Consider the following 21046-nt stretch of genomic DNA (forward strand, 5'->3'; position numbering starts at 1 on the left):
TGTAAATAGTTTTTGACGCAGGTTTAAAATGATAATACCCCAAACAAGATTCATTGGGAGCCTTTCCTTCCATACTAATACTTCATAAACATCACACATTTTATGGACTAATCATTTGTATTTGTTTACAAGCATTAAAATATTGGTGACAGTTATAATTTAATTACAATGGTGAAAGGAATAGTTCTAGAAAAGAACTAACTGTTCAAATGCAAATAATCATTCACTCATCATCTAAATTTATTTAACCCTTTTTGGCTACACTGTAAACTTGATTGAGTTTACAGGGTCATAGTCTCACTTGTTTTTGAATAAAAACAAACAATAAAAGAAGATAAAAAGTTGATGGAAATTGAATTCCATTATTCTTTTTTTCCACCCTTTGTTTTTGCTAAAATAACTTTCAGACAGTTCTCCTACGTGGGTCCCATCTATTGCTGACATTGCACTCAAACAACCAGAATCCACAGTAGCTGCTAGTGACAGCTCACTTAACTGTTCTTTACACAGAAATACGACAAACTAGCAGTGGTAATATTAATCTAACTCAAAAAAGAAAAAAAGAAACTAATTAAAAAGGGAAAGAAGAAGAAAATCTCAATTTTCTATATTTCTATAGCTAAAGTCCAAAAGCCTTCAGAGTAAAGACACAGGATTTATCATATCAAAATCCTTCTCAGATCTGTTTCTAGATTTCTGCATGTTTAATCCACATTATTAAGCTCAGATCAATTAAAATCCTTTCCAATTTTATCAAAAACCTCTCTTTCTATACAAACCCAATTCAAGATCCAATTTTTCACTCAAACCCAGTTGTAAAAACTGAGATTTTAGCTCTCTCGTACCCAGTTTATCTTCAAAAAAGATTAAATTTTTCCCAAGATCCAATCTTTTCTGCATCTGAAATTTTAGGTTTTGACGGTAATTAAAGTTAGCCCTTTTAGCCATACATTGTTTTTTCAGTGCTTATCAACTTCAAGATCCAATTTTTATTGTTGATTTTGTGTTTTTGAGTAAAGGGTCAGTTTCAGATTAGAGGTGAGTAAGCCATTATCTTGATTTTCTCCTAAAAATCCTTCTTTAGCTTAATCTTGGTACTCTGTTTAGATGATTTGCATTTGATTTGGAGACTTAAGAGTTTTGTAGAAATGAAGGAATTGAATTCAACATCTGACCCAATTGGGCAAAACCTGATAAAGGTTATAAGCAATGTGTGCTTCTCAGTTTTTGTATTCTCTGTGCTCATATTTACTGTAGTTGCTATTACATACCAACCCCCTGATCCATGGGAATCTTCTAGAGCTCTAACTAGAGTTTTCACACAAGTCGAAAATGCTACATTCAAAGTTGATAATTCTGTCCTAAAAACTGGTGAAGATGTTGCCACTACTCCCATTGCAGCTCCTGATGGAGCGTTTCCTTTAGTGCCGATTACTGAAGCTACTATTGAGAAATCCGAAGAGATACTGCCCAATGTGACTTTGAAATCAGGATGTGAGGATGTGACTGTAGTGAATTGTTCCGATCCTCGGATCTTGATCACGATTCAGAGGTTCAATTTGAAGGCTTTTAAGTCCATTGCGTTTTTGGATTATCGAGCACCTGTTAATGGATCGAAGCCGACTGAGTGTGATGTGGCATGGAGGTTCAGAAACAAGAAAGAGAGATCTTGGAGAAAGTACAGGGATTTCCGGAGGTTTAGGATTGGATTTACTGATGACTGTAGTTACAAAGTGGTTCATGCAGGTCGCTGGCATTCAGGAGTAAATGCCCGTCGCCCAAGAATCCGTGTTAATTCCACTAGAACTAGCCCAAAAGCCAAAATTGCTCCACCTGTTCGAGATGAGGAGATCAATGATACCATTCCAATCTTGGGATCAGATTCAGCTTTCAAGAACGGGAGATACTTGTACTATTCACGGGGTGGTGATTACTGTAAAGGAATGAACCAGTACCTATGGAGTTTTCTATGTGCTTTGGGCGAGGCTCAGTACTTGAATCGTACGTTCGTGATGGATTTGAGTATCTGCTTGGCAGCTTCTCACACTCGTAGTCATAAGGATGAGGAGGGGAAAGACTTTAGATTCTATTTTGATTTTGAACATTTGAAAGAGACTGCATCCATCGTCGAGGAAGGAGACTTCCTTAAAGATTGGAAGAAATGGGATAAGACGCATAAGAAGAAAATCTCCGTACGAAAGGTTAAGGACTACAAAGTGTCCCCCGTGGAACTAACGAAGGATAAGAGCACAATTATATGGAGGCAATTCGACGCTCCAGAACCAGAGAACTATTGGTATCGGGTCTGTGAAGGGCCTTCCGCCAAATACATCCAGAGACCGTGGCAAGCTTTGTGGAAATCAAAGAGACTTATGAATATAGTAACTGAGATTAGTGGAAGCATGGACTGGGATTTTGATGCTGTTCATGTTATTCGCGGAGAGAAAGCACAGAATAAGAAATTATGGCCCCACCTGGATGCTGATACATCTCCTGATTCACTTGTCGCAAAGCTTCAAGGAATTATTACACCTTGGAGGAATCTGTATGTTGCCACAAACGAGCCATTCTATAATTATTTTGATAAGCTTAGATCTCACTACAAGGTGCATTTGCTTGATGATTATAACTACTTGTGGAGTAATACAAGTGAGTGGTATAATGAAACAACACAACTAAATGGTGACCGCCCAGTTGAATTTGATGGGTATATGAGAGTTGAAGTTGACACAGAGGTCCTTGTTCGAGCAAAATCACGGGTTGAGACATTTTACAACTTGACAAAAGATTGCAAGGATGGAATTAATACGTGTTAGACAGGTAGGAGATATCTTTCAGTGCTACGTAAACGTCATTACACTTGTTTCCCCTGTTTCAAAATTTGATTAGTTCTGTATTGGAGGTTTTTGAGTTCTTTCAAGCTTGTGATAATAGTTGTTCGTTAATGTATTGGTTGAACGCTTGTCTTGTCACACATTTGTACAATATTCAGCACTATAATCTTCACTAGATTGAGATTTGTTGCCTCTATATTGTCTCCAGAAACTTATCGTTCATCTTTGTTTAGTTTTATTCTCTCCTATTCCCAAGGACGGATATTGAAGCTTGACTTCATTACCATAATGTTCAAGAACTGAAACACTGAAATTAACAGTAAGTGCCAGTTTAAACATTAAGTTCTTTCTTGATTGTTCATGTGCAGGTATTGGTTTATAGGAAAAGTAACTAATTTGCCTATTTGAATGAGAGTGTTGACTCATTTTAAATGAGATCAAGATCATAGGTTTGTTTCAATATGCAATGAGGGACCAGTTCCAGCTTTGTTGAATCTCATCCCATTCAAAGCAAATCAATGTTCGTTTACCAAATTTACAACATTTCTTGCTATTCAAAACCAAAGTATTCTTTCTTTTGTGTGTTCCTTTTCACTTGGAATTTTCATGTGAGTGGTAACTTACAAAGTGTCTGTCAAACAATGGAAAATACAATCTTCACACTTGAATAATATGGCAAACTCCAGCCAGAAATTATGAACTTCTTGTCACTGGTCCACCACTAGTGTTCCAACACCTGCTTGGTGCTACTTGATTGTGTATTGGTGCATAATCCTGCAAAATTAATATAACTTTTTTACTTTGTAGTCAATCTTGCTATTATAGGCATAACCCTTGTGATAGTTGCAACATTGTTGGTTTTGTTTCTCTTCCTAACACTTCTCTGGTGTTTTTTAACAGACCAATATCCTTTTTCTGTTCTCTTTTTCTTTGTGAGACCTCTGTTTAAGTACTATGTATTTTATTTATAAGGGAATGGTCTGGACCAGTTTGCACACACCTCGACTGTTTCACTCCCATCAATATAAGTATCACGTAACTATATTGCTCAGACTCTCCAAAAATGTTGCCATACATGTATCCTTAAAAAGTGGACTTACTTTTGGAGGATTTGACATACAACCGACGTCATTTTTGAAGGGCCCGAGGTAACTCTGCCCACTAAAACTTAGATAGATAGAAATAATCATCTACCATTTTTTATCTTTGTTGAAATTTGAACCCTGGTCTCCCGAGTTTCACCTACTTTATTATCATCTTCTTGTTGAAATATAGTTATATGAAATAAGATTTTGGGAACATTGTTAAAGAAAGTACCTCCATCTTTTCTAAAAGCTCTTTGGCTGTTGTAGCTGAAATGACAATATTTCTGGCTGAAGGCTTAATAAATCCTTCTTCTACACCTTTGTCAAATAATCCAAGCAAGCAATCATAATATCCATCAATGTTCAACAATCCAACCTGTTTCAACATATTGCAATCTTTTACCAAGGATTATGTCTATTGTTGGAAACATTAGATATGCTCAAAATACAATGCTCAAAATAAGTATCAATCAATAAACTATGTCTCAATTTCAAACGGACTAAAACTATATGACATATAAATCTCTAATCATATATATTAAAATGACTCTTGATAATCACCAAAACGTAGTAATTTTGTTCAAGTTTTGGTGGATAGAGTTACACATTACTCGTGCTAGTGAAGGGTAGTAGGCACGTCATGAAATTAGTCGAGGTATGCAGAAGTTGATTCGGACACCACAATTATAAAAAATTTAATAAAGCAAAAATGCAGAGGCTTGTGATATTCTAGAAATGTCTATCCTTTTCAAGGTAGGAAGGGTGTCGGGTTGAATGTCGATACAATTGTCATTGCTACCTAATTATATTGATTTGATTGAAGTATCTAACTTGTGGTTTCTTGCATGAATGTTTAATTAACAAATATAAAATTAAATGTCTCTTATTACTAAAGATTTTATGGTGACTCGCTAGATTATTTGTTCACTTTTTTGTCCTTTTCTGTCTATTAATTTAAAGAGCATTGTTTGTTTATAGCCATACTAGCTACAACTATGATATCAAATAAAATAATAGAAAAGAGTTCTCAAATTCTTGATCGGTTGAGTTTATTTGGTGAAACATGATACAATAAGACAGACTTGGTATGTCTACATCACATCATGAAATTATTAAAATAAAAATAATCCAAAAGGAGATGTCAAATCTTCATTTCACATATGATTTGGATTAATTAATTTTCTTTTGGCTGAGTTTATTATGTGAAGCATGACACATGCATTGATTGAGATTCTCTTATAAAAAAGAAGAAGAGAATATTCAAAAGAAAGGTATATTCTTAAATAGTAAGCGTAGTTGATGCTTGCTTTCTCGCCAAAAATAAAGATATTAATTGGAAATCAAATATCAAACAGTTAAATATCAGTCAGCAATCCCATAGCTCGTTAATAAATTAAAGTATCAGAAGTTAACTATTTATATAACCCTATCGAGGTTGAGGGCTAGCTCAATTGGTTGGGGTGTCAATGGTTCTGTTCGGCCGGTTATTTTATAAAATTTGTACTATACCAATTTTTCGATTATTCTATTATGTATAATCAAAACTAGACTTTTCGAAGTCGTCTCAAACTAAAATATGAGTATCTTATAGTTTTTAAATAGTGTAACCTGCTATTTCATTCACCTATAAAGTTTACTAATTAATTAGTTAAAAACAAAAAACAAATCCAAGCATTCAATTTCAGAAAATTTTCACCATGTATTCCCTAGAATATTACGTCAACAAAAAGATAGCTAACAATCAAAGATAGCTATATTATCAGTAATCAATTTTTTATTCAATAAGAACATCTCAATTTTTTTTATTTGAACATACACACATATGATAGTATGATTAAAATGTAGAACATTAATCTAAAGTAAGAGAAGAAAAGTAATTAATATTCTTACTGGTTTTTCATGAATTCCAAGCTGTGACCATGTTATCACCTCAAGTAATTCTTCCATTGTTCCATATCCTCCTTCAGTATCAAAGTCAAATAATAATATATATTATGAATTCAAATTTCATATATATATATATATATATATATATATATATATATATATATATATATGAATCAAAGTATATCAAAAACCATATATAATTAAGGTTTTACCAGGAAGTGCAACAAAAGCATCTGCTCTACGAGCCATCTCAGCTTTCCTTTCATGCATATCAGACACTATTAATACTTCTCCCACTGCATGGCCCGATATCTGCTAACGTTTAATTAAAGATTAAACTCATCGAGTTAAAATCCTGAATCCGTTTCTCTATATGCATACATATCTTATACTGTATTTAAAGCGGGAGCAAAATAAAAAGAATTAAAGGGAGAAGAAGGAGGGTGTTTGAGATTTTATTTCGTACCTCTACTGGAACAAGAGCTCTTGGAATAATTCTATTCAATGGAAAAGAAGAAAGGAAAAAAATGAATAAAAGTTAATATATGTTCAGAAAATTGGTTCCAACTTGTTACCCAAACAAAAACCCCTACCCATTCAAAATTTACTATGTTTCACTTGTTGAACCACAATAAAATCCCTTCTTGGAAAAAAATTACTTATTACTTCATGTTTACGCTAATTCAATAAATACATAACATGTGTCGTTCGAGTACTGTTACTACTTAATTGTGAAAAGTCAACACACATTCTCATCTTAGTTTTATGACTTAAACACAAAAGTTACCGTATTTTGGTATAAACAATATGTTTCAATAAATTTCTCCTCTTCTTTTCTCCCTCCCGTCCTTCCAAAATTTAATCATACAAGAAATAATAATGGGGTTTGATGGTAAAACTTAATTGTAATGGATATTTACACCAAATCATATTAACTTACCATGATAGCGTGATTTAATATAAAGTGAAAATATACAATAGGTAATAATATTAACTTACCATGATAACGTGATTTAATATAAAGTAAAAATATACAATAGGTAATCATAATTTAGTGAAAGAAGCATGCACAAACATTTATGCATCAATTGATCCGGTGTAAACACTTAATGCAGACAAATTTTTACCAAGGTTCTGATTGAGGGTGAGGGTGGGGTGGGTGGTTTGTGGGGGTGGGGGGGAGTTGAAGGATTCTCACTTACCCAAGAACATTACATCCACCATCATAAACAGCTTGAGAAACCAACCCCATAAGTCCAATACTTCCTCCTCCATAAACTAGATCCATCTTCCTCTCCACCTAAAAGTTCTCTTTATTAATAATAAGAACCTCTAAAATACACATATAAAGAGAAAGGGAGAAGAAAAGAAGACCAGTTCTCTTCCAAGATCAAGAGCAGCATCGCTGAAGATTTTCCTATTGCCTGAATTGCTTCCACAAAAGACACAAATTTTCTTTAATTTGTCCATATGAATTTGATGTTTAATTTTCCTTCAACTTCAAAAGAAACAGCTAGAGATTGATTTGAGTACTTTGAAAGAGTTTCACTTTAAGTAGTCAACCACATAATTTGATATAGTATATAAATAAGCAATATTAAATTAAATAATTATTTAAAGTTACCATTATGATAGGCTTGCATGACATGTAGGTAAGGCAAGGTTCATGGCCCGTTGTAATAGAAACACTAATTATTCAACCTTTTTTTATTGTTATAAAATTTCTTTTTAAGATTTTTTATTCTAAAGTCAAAGAAAATTATCACATTTTCACCCTTTCAAACTCAACCCTTTTTTTTTAATTCCGGTGGGTGCACCAGAAATAGCCCTTTTCACCTTCTTGAACAAATTAATCTCCTGGAAACTTTTTAGAAGAAACCATGATATATAATATATGTATAATATATAGTGGCGGAGCCACATGCACCTTCCTCTAAATATTACATTGTTTAGCTCGGTAATCTTTTTAAACATATGCGTATATATATAATGACACTCCTTGACTTTATGGTGAGTTTATTTCTTTATATTTTGTATCCCTTTAATGAAAATCCTGGCTCCGCCACTGATAATATATCAATCGATGTATAATATATACATACTGACAAAGAAAAGTAAACAGTAAATTCAGCCGGCTAAGTGTATAAGATCCCTATTTTTAAAGTTCTTTTGAAATTAGTCTAATTGTCCTTTAGAACTCTATTAAGGTGGCTATACTTATACCATTTTGCTTTCTAGTTTTTTTCGTCCCACTTTAATAAATCCAAGTTGGAATTAATTCCGTTTGTCATTAACTTCTAAGAAAGTCAATCTACTTTATTTAAAGGCAATTTTGTAAAATTTTATTCAAACATATGAAATCCTAAGTATGTCCCTTGATGAATTAAGAACTTCATAATTAAAGCTATTTAATCTACTTTCCAAGTAGCACAGACAACATTGTTTTCAGACATTATTAATGATTTTGTAGAATTGCTACTATATAATTTTTATAGTTTAAGAATACTTACTATACTTTCTTTATTCTGAAATACTCCATATATAAACTAATAGAGGAGTACTGAATATTCATTGAGATATTAAAGTCTTCAACAATATCACCACCAGAATCGTAGAGGATTATTCTGAATTTTGTTTGGGTTGGAGAATATCCAAATGATACCAAGTGCTAACAACTATTGAATTTATTAGTCATTAAAAAAGAATTACATCATCAATGACAAATAATGCAATTTCTTTGTTCTTTTGCGTAGAATTATTAGAGGTACAACAAATCATGTTTTTTTTTTTTGGGGGGGGGGGGGGGGTACCGACTTGGCCTTCAATATGTGAAAATAGCACGGGTAGTCAGTTTTCAGACTCGTAATTGATAAATAGTCAGCGTTTGTAAAGTCATTAAAAAATAATCACTATTTTGCTACAACACGGAGAGTTCCACGATAATATACTGGAGATTGGAGCACCTGTATATGAACTTCCAGCATATTATGATGGAACTCCAGCACACGGAAAGTTCCAGCATAATATATTGGAGATTGGAGCACCTGCGTATGAACTTCCAGCATATTATGCTGGAACTCCAGTATATTGTGTTGGAAGTTCACATGTAAAAAAATCGAACTCCAATATATTATGATGGAATATTTTTCGAATTTTAAATAGTGTTTTCGTTCAGATTTATCTTTACATAAAAAGTGGCTAAATTTCGATTAAATTTGAAATTGTAACTATTTTTCAATTATTGCTTGTAAATCTGGTTATTTTGTAATTTCACTCCTTCAATATTTGTATTGGGCCCACACTAAATTTGGATTTACATTGAAAAATTCCACTTTTGAGGGAAAGAATTTCTTACTTCGTATTCATAGCTCGAACTAGAAACCTCGAATTCAAGATAAGTGAGTAATTATGACATCACCACAACTCTGTTCGTACAACAAATCATGTTTGTTCGTCTTCGTACAAATGTTAGGGATATCAAGAAATTAAACGATCGAGGAGAAAGAAATTGGTTCCTAAGGGCAATATATTACTTAATTTACCTGTTATTGAATGCTTTTGATTAAACAAATGATATTTTCTTTCTATTTAAATTTTGTATCAATCCATTTCTCATTCTTTCAATTAAAGAAAGGTCCAGAATATCAAAATATATCGATCGATCCTACTTAGACTGCATGGCAAATCCAATAAAATATTTTATAAACTTTTCCCCCCATAATCTGGTTATCTGAAATTTGAAATGTTAATAAGTTTTATTTTTAATAAGGATTTGAAGTTTAAATTTTATTCACGAGAATATGAATTAATTGACCTCATTTTATCCTTAAAAGATAATAATTAATCCTTGTAATATATTTTAGCAAATGGAAAAAAAATATTAAGTGATTTCTTTTTATTACTCTATATCTCTGGTCTTCCTTTTTTGTTTTTCTTCTTTGTTTCTCTTGGGGAAGGGAGAGGTGAGGTGAGAGGGGTGGGGTCTTCGATCTTTTTTTGTGATGTTTTATATGGCTTGCTAATGGTTTTCCTCTCTCCAAATCACGAGATTTAATTTATTTGTTTGACCAGTCCTCACTAATAATTAAGGACATCTCTTTCGTAATCAGAGACATTCAATGTTCATTATCAACTAATATTACAGGAAAACTCTAATGGAAAATACTTACTTGCAACTTGAGTCCTAAACGTAATTAAACTAAATAATTTAACCTTAGCAATTACACATTAAACTAAATTTATATATCACTTAATCATGCTTAAGTGATAATAAATGTATAAATATATATACATGAAAGGGAATTCATTATTTTTATATAAACACATGGTGTCGATAAGGTTTTCCCTCTCATAATCTGTAAACTTAGCTTTTTTCTTTACTGGCATATATAACTACTGTGCCCATCTTTATGCACGTATTAATAAAAAGGATGTCCGGTGCACTAAGCTCCCGCTATGCGCGGGGTCCGGGGAAGAGCCGGACCATAAGGGTCTATTGTACGCAAATTTATCCTGCATAGCTGTAAGTGGCTGTTTCCCTGACTCGAACTCATGGCCTCCTGATCACATGACACCAACTTTATTACTCCCATATTAAATATATAAATTGCTTTGGTATCTTTAGAAAGCAATAATTTGTCTATAAAAGGATTCAAGTGACTGAACCAAGAATATTAATGGGCAACATATAGAATTATATAAATTGCAAGCGTGCAATCAAGGTTATGATGATAAGAAGGGAGGGGCCTATCATCCACTTCAACAACCACTAATTAAATCAAATTCCATTATAATAAATAAAATAAAATAAAAATTCCATGCTTTATTCAGTTAGTTGCAAATATAATCATGTAACTTTTCTTCTTGTTGAGCAACTTATTAATAATTGTAATTAAAAAGAAACAAATTGATATCTACAAACCACCACCATCCACCAATGAAATGATGAATATAATATTGCTATAGTTTCCTTCCTTTTCTTGATTTTTCTATCCTTCTCTGTCTTTCGGATAAAACGTGGAATATTTTGCTATGTTACACAATCATGCATTCATGAAAGAAAGAAAGAAAGGGTTTGATAGTTTCTTAAGAGTCAGCCTTAGATTATTTAATTAAATGCTTGGATTTAATCATGCATTTTAAAGTTGTTTAATTTAATAAATAAATTTACACTTCTAGTAGCAAAAACAAGTAAACCTAACACCAAATTCGTTAACAAAACAAACATGTTCACAGCACTAAACAACAACAATAACCCAGTAGAATCCCACTAATGGGGTCTGAGGAGGGTAGTGTGTACGCAGACCTTACCCCTACCCCAAAGGAGTAGAGAGGTTATTTCCGAAAGACCCTCGGCTCAAGAAAACAAAAAGACAAAACGACAAGAGGAGACAACATTAGTATCACCATAACAATTATAGAAAAAATAGGAACACCATGAAATGCAGAAGAAAGATGCAAAGCAAAAACGATAGCTAGTAAATAGGACATGCACTGAAAAGCGAAGTAGTAAAATACAACATTGTCACTAGCTACCCTAAACAAAAACCCTACGTGACTAGTCCCATAATAATAGGAAGTAAGTCAACACTCAACTACATCCTAACCTACAACTCTAATACTAAAGTAATGTATTAGAATAATGTAAAACTAAAAATAATGTATGTTCACAGCACTAAAGTAAAACTTAAAATAATGTAGTTAAACAATAATTTTCTAGATCTCTCAAGCATCGTTACTCCTCTATATATATGCATGGATCTACGAAAATAATAGTTTAATTTATGACAATTCTTAAAAAGAAAGAATGTTTATAAATTTTTGCTCCGGTTGAATATGAAGTATATGGATATAAGTTATGCCTTAGAATAAAAGACGATTGTAATCCGCTTTCTCTATGAATATAGAAGCTATAACTAATGTAATTATGATTCTCGTGGAGAGTTTGATCCCGACTCAGGATGAACGCTACGCATGCAAGTCTGACGAGAAGTGTGTTGAGATTTTTTGTTTTTAAGATGAAATAGTCTTAAAATGAGGGTGAATGAGAAATGGAGGGAAAATGAAATTTTTGAGTAAAATTTTAAGTTTCTCCCTCTTGACAATGAGACATTGTCCCATATTGGAAGAGAAAATTTTTTTTGGTGGGTATATATATATTTGCTCTTCTTGTAACTCTTAAAGAGTTAAGAAGAAAGCAAGCCTCGCGCCGTCGTCGTCGTCGCTCGCTCGGCTCGGTTTCGGCTACGGCTTCGGCTTCGGCTTCGGCTTCGGCTTCGGCTTCGAATTTGGTCAAATGATATGCTCTTCCCACCATAAATGTGCTTGCTCCACAAACAAGTGCTTGCTCCACAAATAAGCTAGTGCATGCTCCACCATGGAGGGTGGACGATTGTTCTTCATCAACACTGGCTGCTATATATATGTGCAGCAGCTGTTGAAGAAAGACACACACAATACACAAGATACAAAACTGAAATCGCTCAACAGATTTGGCTATACATTGCACTCCTTCCTCTCAGCATTTCCATACGATTTTCTGAGTTTCTACTCCTTCGTTTTGCATTGTTTTAACTTCAAACAAAGCAACTGTAAGTGTGATTTGCTACCGAACTTTGTGTTCGCTGGAACACTAGGGTTTGAAGTACCGCTACACCAGTGTGTGATTCATTCTATCGTGGGAGGAAATAATCCATTACCTTGGGTACTAGGAGGGGATTAAATTCCTTAAGGAAACACTGTGAATTCAGTGGGCTCGAATTAATTACTGTTTCATTACGATAACTTATATTTTGCAGAATTATTATTTACAAATACAGCAATATTGGCGGGACTAACAATCTTAAGGAATTTAATATTTATTTCTGTATTTGTGTTATTCTTATTATTCTGCAAACTAAAACCTTTGTGATTTTGTGTACTCCCGTTTTGGAGAGTAAAGCCTTCGTGGCGTTTTGTTGGAGATTAAAATCTACGTAATTTTTACTCCAGTTTGAAAACGTTTATTAAACGTTTGTTTGTGTCATTCTTTTACAGAAAAAATGACGACTGAAAGCGAAAACCAAGCTGTTCCGATGGTGACTGCCAACGCATCGACAAGCCGAACACCGGCGTTGGCACCGGCAGAAAAACCCAAAAAAATTTCTGGGATTGATTTCAAGCGCTAGCAGCAGAAGATGTTCTTCTACTTAACTACGTTATGTCTACAGAAGTTCATCAAGGAAGATGTTCCTGATCTGCCAGATAAAACTCTAGAGAATGAGCGCTTTATCGTGATTGAAGCGTGGAAGCATTCTGATTTTTTATGCAAGAATTATATTCTTAGCGGACTGGATGATAATCTATATAATGTATACAGTGGCGTGGAGACGTCAAAAGAATTGTGGAATGCGCTTGAAAAGAAATATAAAACTGAAGATGCCGGGATGAAGAAATTCGTTGCCGCAAAATTTTTGGACTACAAAATGGTAGATAGCAAGTCTGTTATTACCCAAGTCCAGGAATTGCAAATGATTATTCATGATCTACTTGCTGAAGGTCTTGTCATCAATGAAGCATTCCAAGTAGCAGCAATGATTGAGAAGTTGCCTCCGTTGTGGAAGGACTTCAAAAATTATTTGAAACACAAACGAAAGGAAATGTCCCTTGAAGATCTCATTGTTCGGTTGAGAATCGAAGAGGACAATAAAGCTGCTGAAAGGAGAGGCCGTGGAAATTCAACAATAATGGAAGCAAATATTGTTGAAGATAACAAAAAGAGGAAGAAGGCTACTGGTCCGAAATACAACCCAAGCAAGAAGCGGTTCAGTGAAAAATGCTACAACTGTGGGAAAAACGGACACAAATCTACGGAGTGTCATACTCCGAAGAAAGACAAGAAAAGGGGTCAAGCAAACATGGTAGTAAATTATGATCATGTTGATAACTTGTGTGCCATGCTTTCTGAATATAACTTGGTGGGAAATCCTAAACTGTGGTAGTTTGATTCAGGATCCACTCGCCATGTTTGTGCAGTTAGAGAAGCTTTTGCTACTTATGCTCCTGCTGGACCCGGAGAGACAGTTTATATGGGAAATGCTTCAACAACAAAAGTTGAAGGATATGGGAAGATATTTCTGAAAATGACTTCTGGCAAGGTCATGACTTTGAACAATGTCCTTCATGTTTACGAAATGAGAAAGAATTTAGTCTCTACTGGACTTCTTGTTAAGCACGGTTTTAAGTGCATTTTTGTGTCCAACAAGGTTGTCATAAGTAAGAATGAAATATTTGTAGGAAAAGGTTACCTCACCGAGGGCCTTTTCAATCTAAATGTAATGGTTGTGAAAAACAATAATAATATTTCAGCTTCTTCTTACTTACTTGAGTCAAATGATTTATGGCATGTACGTTTGGGTCATGTCAATTATAAAACCTTGCGGAAAATGATTAACTTGGAAGTACTGCCTAAGTTTGAATGCGAAAAATCAAAATGTCAAACATGTGTGGAATCTAAGTATGTTAAACATCCTTATAAGTCAGTTAAAAGGAATTCAAATCCTTTAGACTTAATTCACACAGATATTTGTGACATGAAGTCAATACCATCTCGCGGTGGAAAGAAGTATTTCATAACTTTTATTGATGATGGTACTCGATATTGCTATGTTTACTTACTGAATAGTAAAGATGAAGCAATAGACGCATTCAGGCAATACAAAAATGAAGTTGAAACGCAACTTAACAAGAAAGTAAAAATGATAAGAAGTGATAGGGGTGGTGAATATGAATCTCCTTTTGAAGAAATATATTTAGAATATGGAATTATTCATCAAACAACAGCCCCTTACACGCCCCAATCTAATGGGATTGCGGAAAGAAAGAATCGCACATTAAAGGAGATGATGAACGCGTTGTTGATAAGTTCTGGTTTGCCACAGAACTTGTGGGGAAGCCATTCTTACGGCTAATCGAATATTAAATCGAGTGCCCCATAGCAAAACACAATCCATTCCATATGAAAAATAGAAAAGAAGGAAGCCCAACTTGAATTATTTTAATGTGTGGGGGTGTTTGGCAAAAGTGCAAGTTCCTAAACCCAAAAGAGTAAAGATAGGACCGAAAACCGTTGATTGTGTTTTCATAGGATATGCAACAGATAGTAAAGCATATCGATTTTTGGTTCATAAATCAGAAAATTCCGACATTCATAATAATACGGTTATAGAATCAGATAATGCTGAGTTCTTCGAAAATATATATCCGTATAAAAAGGAATGTGAATCGTTTGGTGAAGGATCTAAACGACCTCGGAAAGAAACAAAAGAAAGTACATGTAATCAGGAGGATCCAAGACGTAGTAAACGTCAAAGAACGTCTACTTCATTTGGACCAGATTTTGTGACTTTCTTATTGGAGAATGAGCCTCAAACATTTAAAGAAGCTATGACTTCTTCGGAATCATTGTTTTGGAAAGAGGCAGTCAATAGTGAAATAGAATCCATATTGAACAACCATACATGGGAATTGGTTGATCTTCCTCCTGGAAATAAACCTTTGGGTTCTAAATGGATTTTTAAGAGAAAAATCAAAGATGATGGCACTATTGATAAATTCAAGGCAAGACTCGTAGTCAAAGGGTATAGACAACGAGAAGGTCTAGACTACTTTGATACATACTCTCCAGTTACAAGAATTACGTCCATACGGATGTTAGTAGCATTAGCTGCAGTGTATGGTCTTGAAATTCATCAAATGGATGTTAAGACGGCCTTCTTAAATGGAGAGTTGGAGGAAGAAATTTACATGGAACAACCTGAAGGGTTTGTGGTTCCAGGTAAAGAAAAGAAGGTATGTAGACTTGTTAAGTCTCTTTACGGACTAAAACAAGCACCCAAACAATGGCATGCGAAATTTGACCAAACAATGTTGTCAAATGGTTTTAAGATAAATGAATGTGATAAATGTGTGTACATTAAAAATGTTCCAAATCACATAGTCATTGTTTGCCTATATGTGGATGATATGCTGATAATGAGTAATGATATTGCCAACATAAATGCTACTAAGCATATGCTCAATAGCAAGTTTGATATGAAAGGCTTTGGAGTTGCTGATTTAATTCTGGGAATTAAGATCCATAAGACTCCTCAAGGTCTGGCATTGTCACAATCTCATTATATTAAGACAGTACTTGAAAAATTCAAGCACTTGGGCTTTAAAATTGCAAAGACTCCAATTGACGTGAATCTTGCATTAGCAAAGAATAAAGGCCAAAGCATATCACAATTGGATTATGCTCGTGTGTTGGGATGCTTAATGTATATCATGAATTGTACACGACCAGATATAGCTTGTGCTATAAGTAAACTGAGTCGATATACGAGCAATCCAGGCCAATCTCATTGGATGGCAATGAAACGAGTTTTGGGATATTTAGAACATACCCAGAACTTTGAATTGCACTACAGTAATTTTCCTGCGGTGATTGAGGGATACTGTGATACAAATTGGATCACCGGTTCAACTGATTCTAAGTCTACGAGTGGATATGTATTCACTATTGGTGGAGGAGCGGTATCTTGAAAGTCGTCCAAACAAACATGTATTGCCCGCTCTACAATGGAGGCTGAATTCATAGCCTTAGATAAAGCCGGTGAAGAAGCTGAATGGCTCCGGAATTTCTTGGAAGACATTCCATTTTGGCCCAAACCGTTGGCACCAATATGCATACATTGTGATAGTCAAGCGGTAATTGGAAGGGCTGGGAGCGTTATGTATAACGGTAAATCTCGTCATATACGACGAAGACATAAAACCGTTAGGCAATTACTCTCTAGAGGAATTATCACGATTGACTATGTAAAGTCAAGTGATAATGTGTCGAATCCACTTACAAAAGGCCTAACTAGAAAGGTAGTTGAGAAATCATCAAGGGAAATGGGGCTATGGCCGAGAACAAGTCATTGTGGCGGTAACTCTACCTAGAAGACTGGAGATCCCAAGATCTAGGTTCAAGGAGATCAAACAAAGTCATTAATGACGGTTCAACATTGTCAAATAAAATTTTAGTCCGTTCTCGTAATGAGACAATGTTCAGTACCAAGGATAAAGCATTAAGGCTTTTTAATGATTTCTAAATTTTATACGGGGTATATCAAATAGTGTATTTACAGGATGACACGTTTAGAAATCACCTATGTAAGTGTGAAGTATTAGCCATTTTAAGGAGAACTTTGTAAGGCCAGTTCTCTACGCACTTATGAAATCAGGCGGTGTTCATGGCTGAAACGAACACAACAATGAGAACCAAAGACGGTTAAGGGTTGATTGTGTGACTTATGGTTGTCTAGGTATACACCAAAGATCGACGGTTCAAAGATATCAAATCCTCCGATTGACCGAGTATATCCGACATAAGTTTACTACGGAAAGTTCAAAGAAAAACCTACTTATCCAGATGCGATTAATCCTTGCTTGTAAATCACACAGTTTTTCTATGCATACTTCCGTGATATAGCCATTCCCCATTCATATGGGGGATTGTTGAGGTTTTTTGTTTTTAAGATGAAATAGTCTTAAAATGAGGGTGAATGGGAAATGGAGGGAAAATGAAATTTTTGAGTAAAATTTTAAGTTTCCCCCTCTTGACAATGAGACATTGTCCCATATTGGAAGAGGAAAAGATTTTTGGTGGGTATATATATATTTGCTCTTCTTGTAGCTCTTAAAGAGTTAAGAAGAAAGCAAGCCTCGCGCCGTCGTCGTCGTCGCTCGCTCGGCTCGGCTTCGGCTACGGCTACGGCTTCGGCTTCGGCTTCGGCTTCGGCTTCGGATTCGGATTCGGATTTGGTCAAATGATTGATTGATTAATTTTTTGGACCAAATTTATTTGTTAATAGTAAATATTAATATTTTCCAATCCGTGTATTGACCACCAGCTGCAATATGCTCTTCCCACCATGAATGTGCTTGCTCCACAAACAAGTGCTTGCTCCACAAACAAGCTAGTGCATGCTCCACCATGGAGGGTGGACGATTGTTCTTCTTCAACACTGGCTGCTATATATATGTGCAGCAGCTGTTGAAGAAAGACACACACAATACACAAGACACAAAACTGAAATCACTCAACAGATTTGGCTATACATTGCACTCATTCCTCTCAGCATTTCCATATGATTTTCTGAGTTTCAACTCCTTCGTTTTGCATTGTTTTAACTTCAAACAAAGCAACTGTAAGTGTGATTTGCTACCGAACTTTGTGTTCTCTGAAACACTGGGGTTTGAAGTACCGCTACACCAGTGTGTGATTCGTTCTATCTTGGGAGGAAATAATTCATTACCTTGGGTACTAGAAGGGGATTAAATTCCTTAAGGAAACACTGTGAATTCAGTGGGCTCGAATTAATTACTGTTTCATTACGATAACTTATATTTTGCAGAATTATTATTTACAAATACAACAATATTGACAGGACTAACAAAGTGTTGTTTCCGTTGGCGGACATATAAGTATCATATAAGAACTTGCCATTAGGATGAGAATAACAACTGAAAACGACTGCTATTACCCTGTATGCAAAGAAGAAGAAGAAGAAATATGCCAAAGGAGGGACTCGCGTCTGATTAATTAGTTAGTGAGGCATTAACTTACCAAGTCAATGATTAGTAGCTGGTTCGACAATCGACAGGATGATCAATCACGTGGCCTAGACTCCTACAATAAGATGAAAAGAATTGAAGTTCGTAAAATAGATATCTAAAGGTAAAGGAAAATAAGGAACTTGTACCTAACATAATCACCAAGATTGTAATGGAACGACAAGTATCCAGATCTCGAGTTTAAGTTTTGAGAATAAAGTCGTTTTTGATAGAAAGCCCTTTACTCTAAAGTAGAACTTTTTAGCACTATCCAGATTAATCGTGGCCTAAAACGACTACTGGACTGTTATGGGAAATCCAAAAAATATGAACTTCTACCAATGTATCACCTACTATTGAAGAAAACTTTAAGAGATAATGTATCAATTTTTCCCGAACATTATTTCAAGAACTACTTATATAACCTAACCCAAAATCTGTATAATCTCCATATTAACTAAATTCACGTCCTAAAGATAATAGTGTGCTTTTGAAGAATGAAATAAAACAAATAAATAAAATAAATAAAAAATAAAAACATGCAATCAATGAAATGGTGAGTGGTGACTAGTATGCTTTTGACCAAAAATAATAGAGATAATGACTGGATACGTGCAGCCACAGCCATTCATCATTCCAATCTAATAATGCTATGTTTACCATAATTAATTATATATGGCCCAAAGGTGTCACTCAGAGATTGAGTTTCACCAAAATCCTTAAGTCAATAAAAGTCAGTTTAAACCGTTGTAGAGTTATAACTCATTCTCTTTAATCATACGATATCTAGAGCTATTAGCCCGCCTAATCCAAATTTGCACACCAAAAATCCATTAAAAGTTTTCCATATTTGTTATACTTGCCCCTTCTTAAATGGGAGGGAAAGAAATCTGAATACCCTTCAACTATAAGTGAAGGGTAACCGGTAACCTAACAAAAAATTTGAAGCATTCAAGAATCAAGAATGATACTAATAGTTAGATAGAACTACAATTTAATCATTTCTACTTGAAAAAGAATGATACTAATAGTTAGATAGAACTACAATTTAATCATTTCTACTTGAAAAAGATTTTTTATTTTTAGGTTGTATACCGGGCGGCTAATTGTCTTGTGCCCCAAAATTTGAAGGCCCCAAATTTATTGTAAATTCTTCTTCTTCTTATTATTATTATTATTATTATTATTATTATTATTATTACTATATACTATATAATTTATATAAATAATTAGTAAAAAGAAAAGTGTTACGATATATTTTTTGTTACTTGATTGAGGTTATTTTATACCAATAAATTTGTAAATTATGATAATTTTCTTTCCTCATTAATTAGTATATTTGCTTCACTCTTAAATTTTAATTATTTCCTTTTTATATATGAATTAAGTTATATGTATCAACAACATAATGAATTTCTTTTGCAATGTTCTGTGAAATTGCATGAACACAAAAGGATTCATGCACAGGTTTCATTTTACTATAATTCGACATATTATATTAGGTTATTTATAATTTATTTTGGATATTCACACATAAGTGCTACTTAATAGAATGATGATCAAAAGGAGTAAATATTTTTGACACCGTCAATGCTCAAAACTTAAGCTATTACATTATATACGTTTATGTCTTTTTCTTGTTTGTGATAATAGTCAAATCGAATTTTTCACTTTGAGTTCTGGACCTCAACATCTGATAGTCCGCCACTTTATTTTTTGTGCTCTTCTTCCTATTTTTTTTTATTTTTTTTTGAAATTCGCTTTTTCCGTTTTAAGTGATTAATTTGTTATTTAAAAAACAAATCTTGTTGTTAGTGTAAATATTTTATAAAATAAATTTAAGGGTCTCTCACTACTAAAAATCTGCTAAAAACTGACCAACTATTTCCGACCAACGTTGGTCGGTAAAAAAAAAACGATCAAAAACCATCCAGGTTGGACGGAAACTGGGGAAATTTTTTTTTACATTTTTTAAAAATTAAATACCGACCAACGTTGGTCGGTAAATTGGTCAACGAATTGACCCACCTGGTCAGACAAGAAAATTTTGGATTACCGACCAACGTTGGTCGGTAATCTGGATCCAATTTTTTAAATTTTAATAATTATTTTATTATTTAAAATATTTTATAATATTTAAGAATTTATATTTAAAATTACCGACCAACGTTGGTCGGTTAATGTAGGGGAAGCATTTACCGACCAACTTTGGTCGGTAATTGTTATTTTCTGCAAAATAACCGACCAAAGTTGGTCGGTTATTACGTCAACATTGATCAAACTTTCGAATTACTTTTATATTTACTATCTAAATAATATAAATGTAATTCGTTAACACTTTTGTAATACAAATAATGAATACACTAACATATACTATATATAACATGCTATTTATAAATTGATTTATCGACTTATAACTTACTTAGATGCATCGATGAATATTAAAAATAAAACGTTTGACCTATATCGACTAATAGTAAAAATAAAACGTCTCGACTTATATCGATTAATCTAGCTATGTCATGCATTATTAGTGATGAATGAATGAAAAATAAAAGAATTAATACTAAACATCTTTGATATATATATATATATATATATATATATATATATATATAT

At 33.8% G+C, this 21046-nt stretch overlaps 2 protein-coding genes across 2 annotated transcripts; one reads left to right on the forward strand and one right to left on the reverse strand.

The window, feature by feature from the left end:
• The first annotated feature begins 560 nt into the window (after positions 1–560).
• On the forward strand, positions 561–3030 carry LOC104119170 (uncharacterized). Its single transcript, XM_033652268.2, has one exon. The coding sequence runs from the start codon at positions 1149–1151 to the stop codon at positions 2814–2816; it is 1668 nt and encodes a 555-aa protein (XP_033508159.1). The 5' UTR covers positions 561–1148; the 3' UTR covers positions 2817–3030.
• A 289-nt stretch (positions 3031–3319) lies between these two features.
• LOC104119171 (cytokinin riboside 5'-monophosphate phosphoribohydrolase LOG8-like) lies at positions 3320–7363 on the reverse strand. The gene is made up of 7 exons (XM_009630604.4): positions 7181–7363; positions 7009–7106; positions 6273–6303; positions 6019–6118; positions 5810–5880; positions 4152–4295; positions 3320–3608 (listed from the first exon to the last, which is right to left on the reverse strand). Exons 1-7 carry the CDS (start codon positions 7274–7276, stop codon positions 3528–3530), a joined length of 621 nt encoding a protein of 206 aa, XP_009628899.1. The 5' UTR covers positions 7277–7363; the 3' UTR covers positions 3320–3527.
• Positions 7364–21046: the final 13683 nt, after the last annotated feature.

This window comes from Nicotiana tomentosiformis, chromosome 11, assembly GCF_000390325.3.
Source record: "Nicotiana tomentosiformis chromosome 11, ASM39032v3, whole genome shotgun sequence".
Taxonomy (NCBI): Eukaryota; Viridiplantae; Streptophyta; class Magnoliopsida; order Solanales; family Solanaceae; genus Nicotiana; species Nicotiana tomentosiformis.

What these genes read in the sequence shown, in the direction of transcription:
- LOC104119170 (XM_033652268.2), top strand. Translation starts at nt 1,149, where the DNA reads ATGAAGGAATTGAATTCAACATCTGACCCAATTGGGCAAAACCTGATA.
- LOC104119171 (XM_009630604.4), bottom strand. Translation starts at nt 7,276, where the DNA reads ATGGACAAATTAAAGAAAATTTGTGTCTTTTGTGGAAGCAATTCAGGC. An exon ending in TTGATCTTGGAAGAGAACTG is followed by an intron (nt 7,107 to 7,180) that starts GTCTTCTTTTCT and finishes GAGAACTTTTAG; the next exon opens with GTGGAGAGGAAGATGGATCT. An exon ending in GAGCTCTTGTTCCAGTAGAG is followed by an intron (nt 6,119 to 6,272) that starts GTACGAAATAAA and finishes AAACGTTAGCAG; the next exon opens with ATATCGGGCCATGCAGTGGG.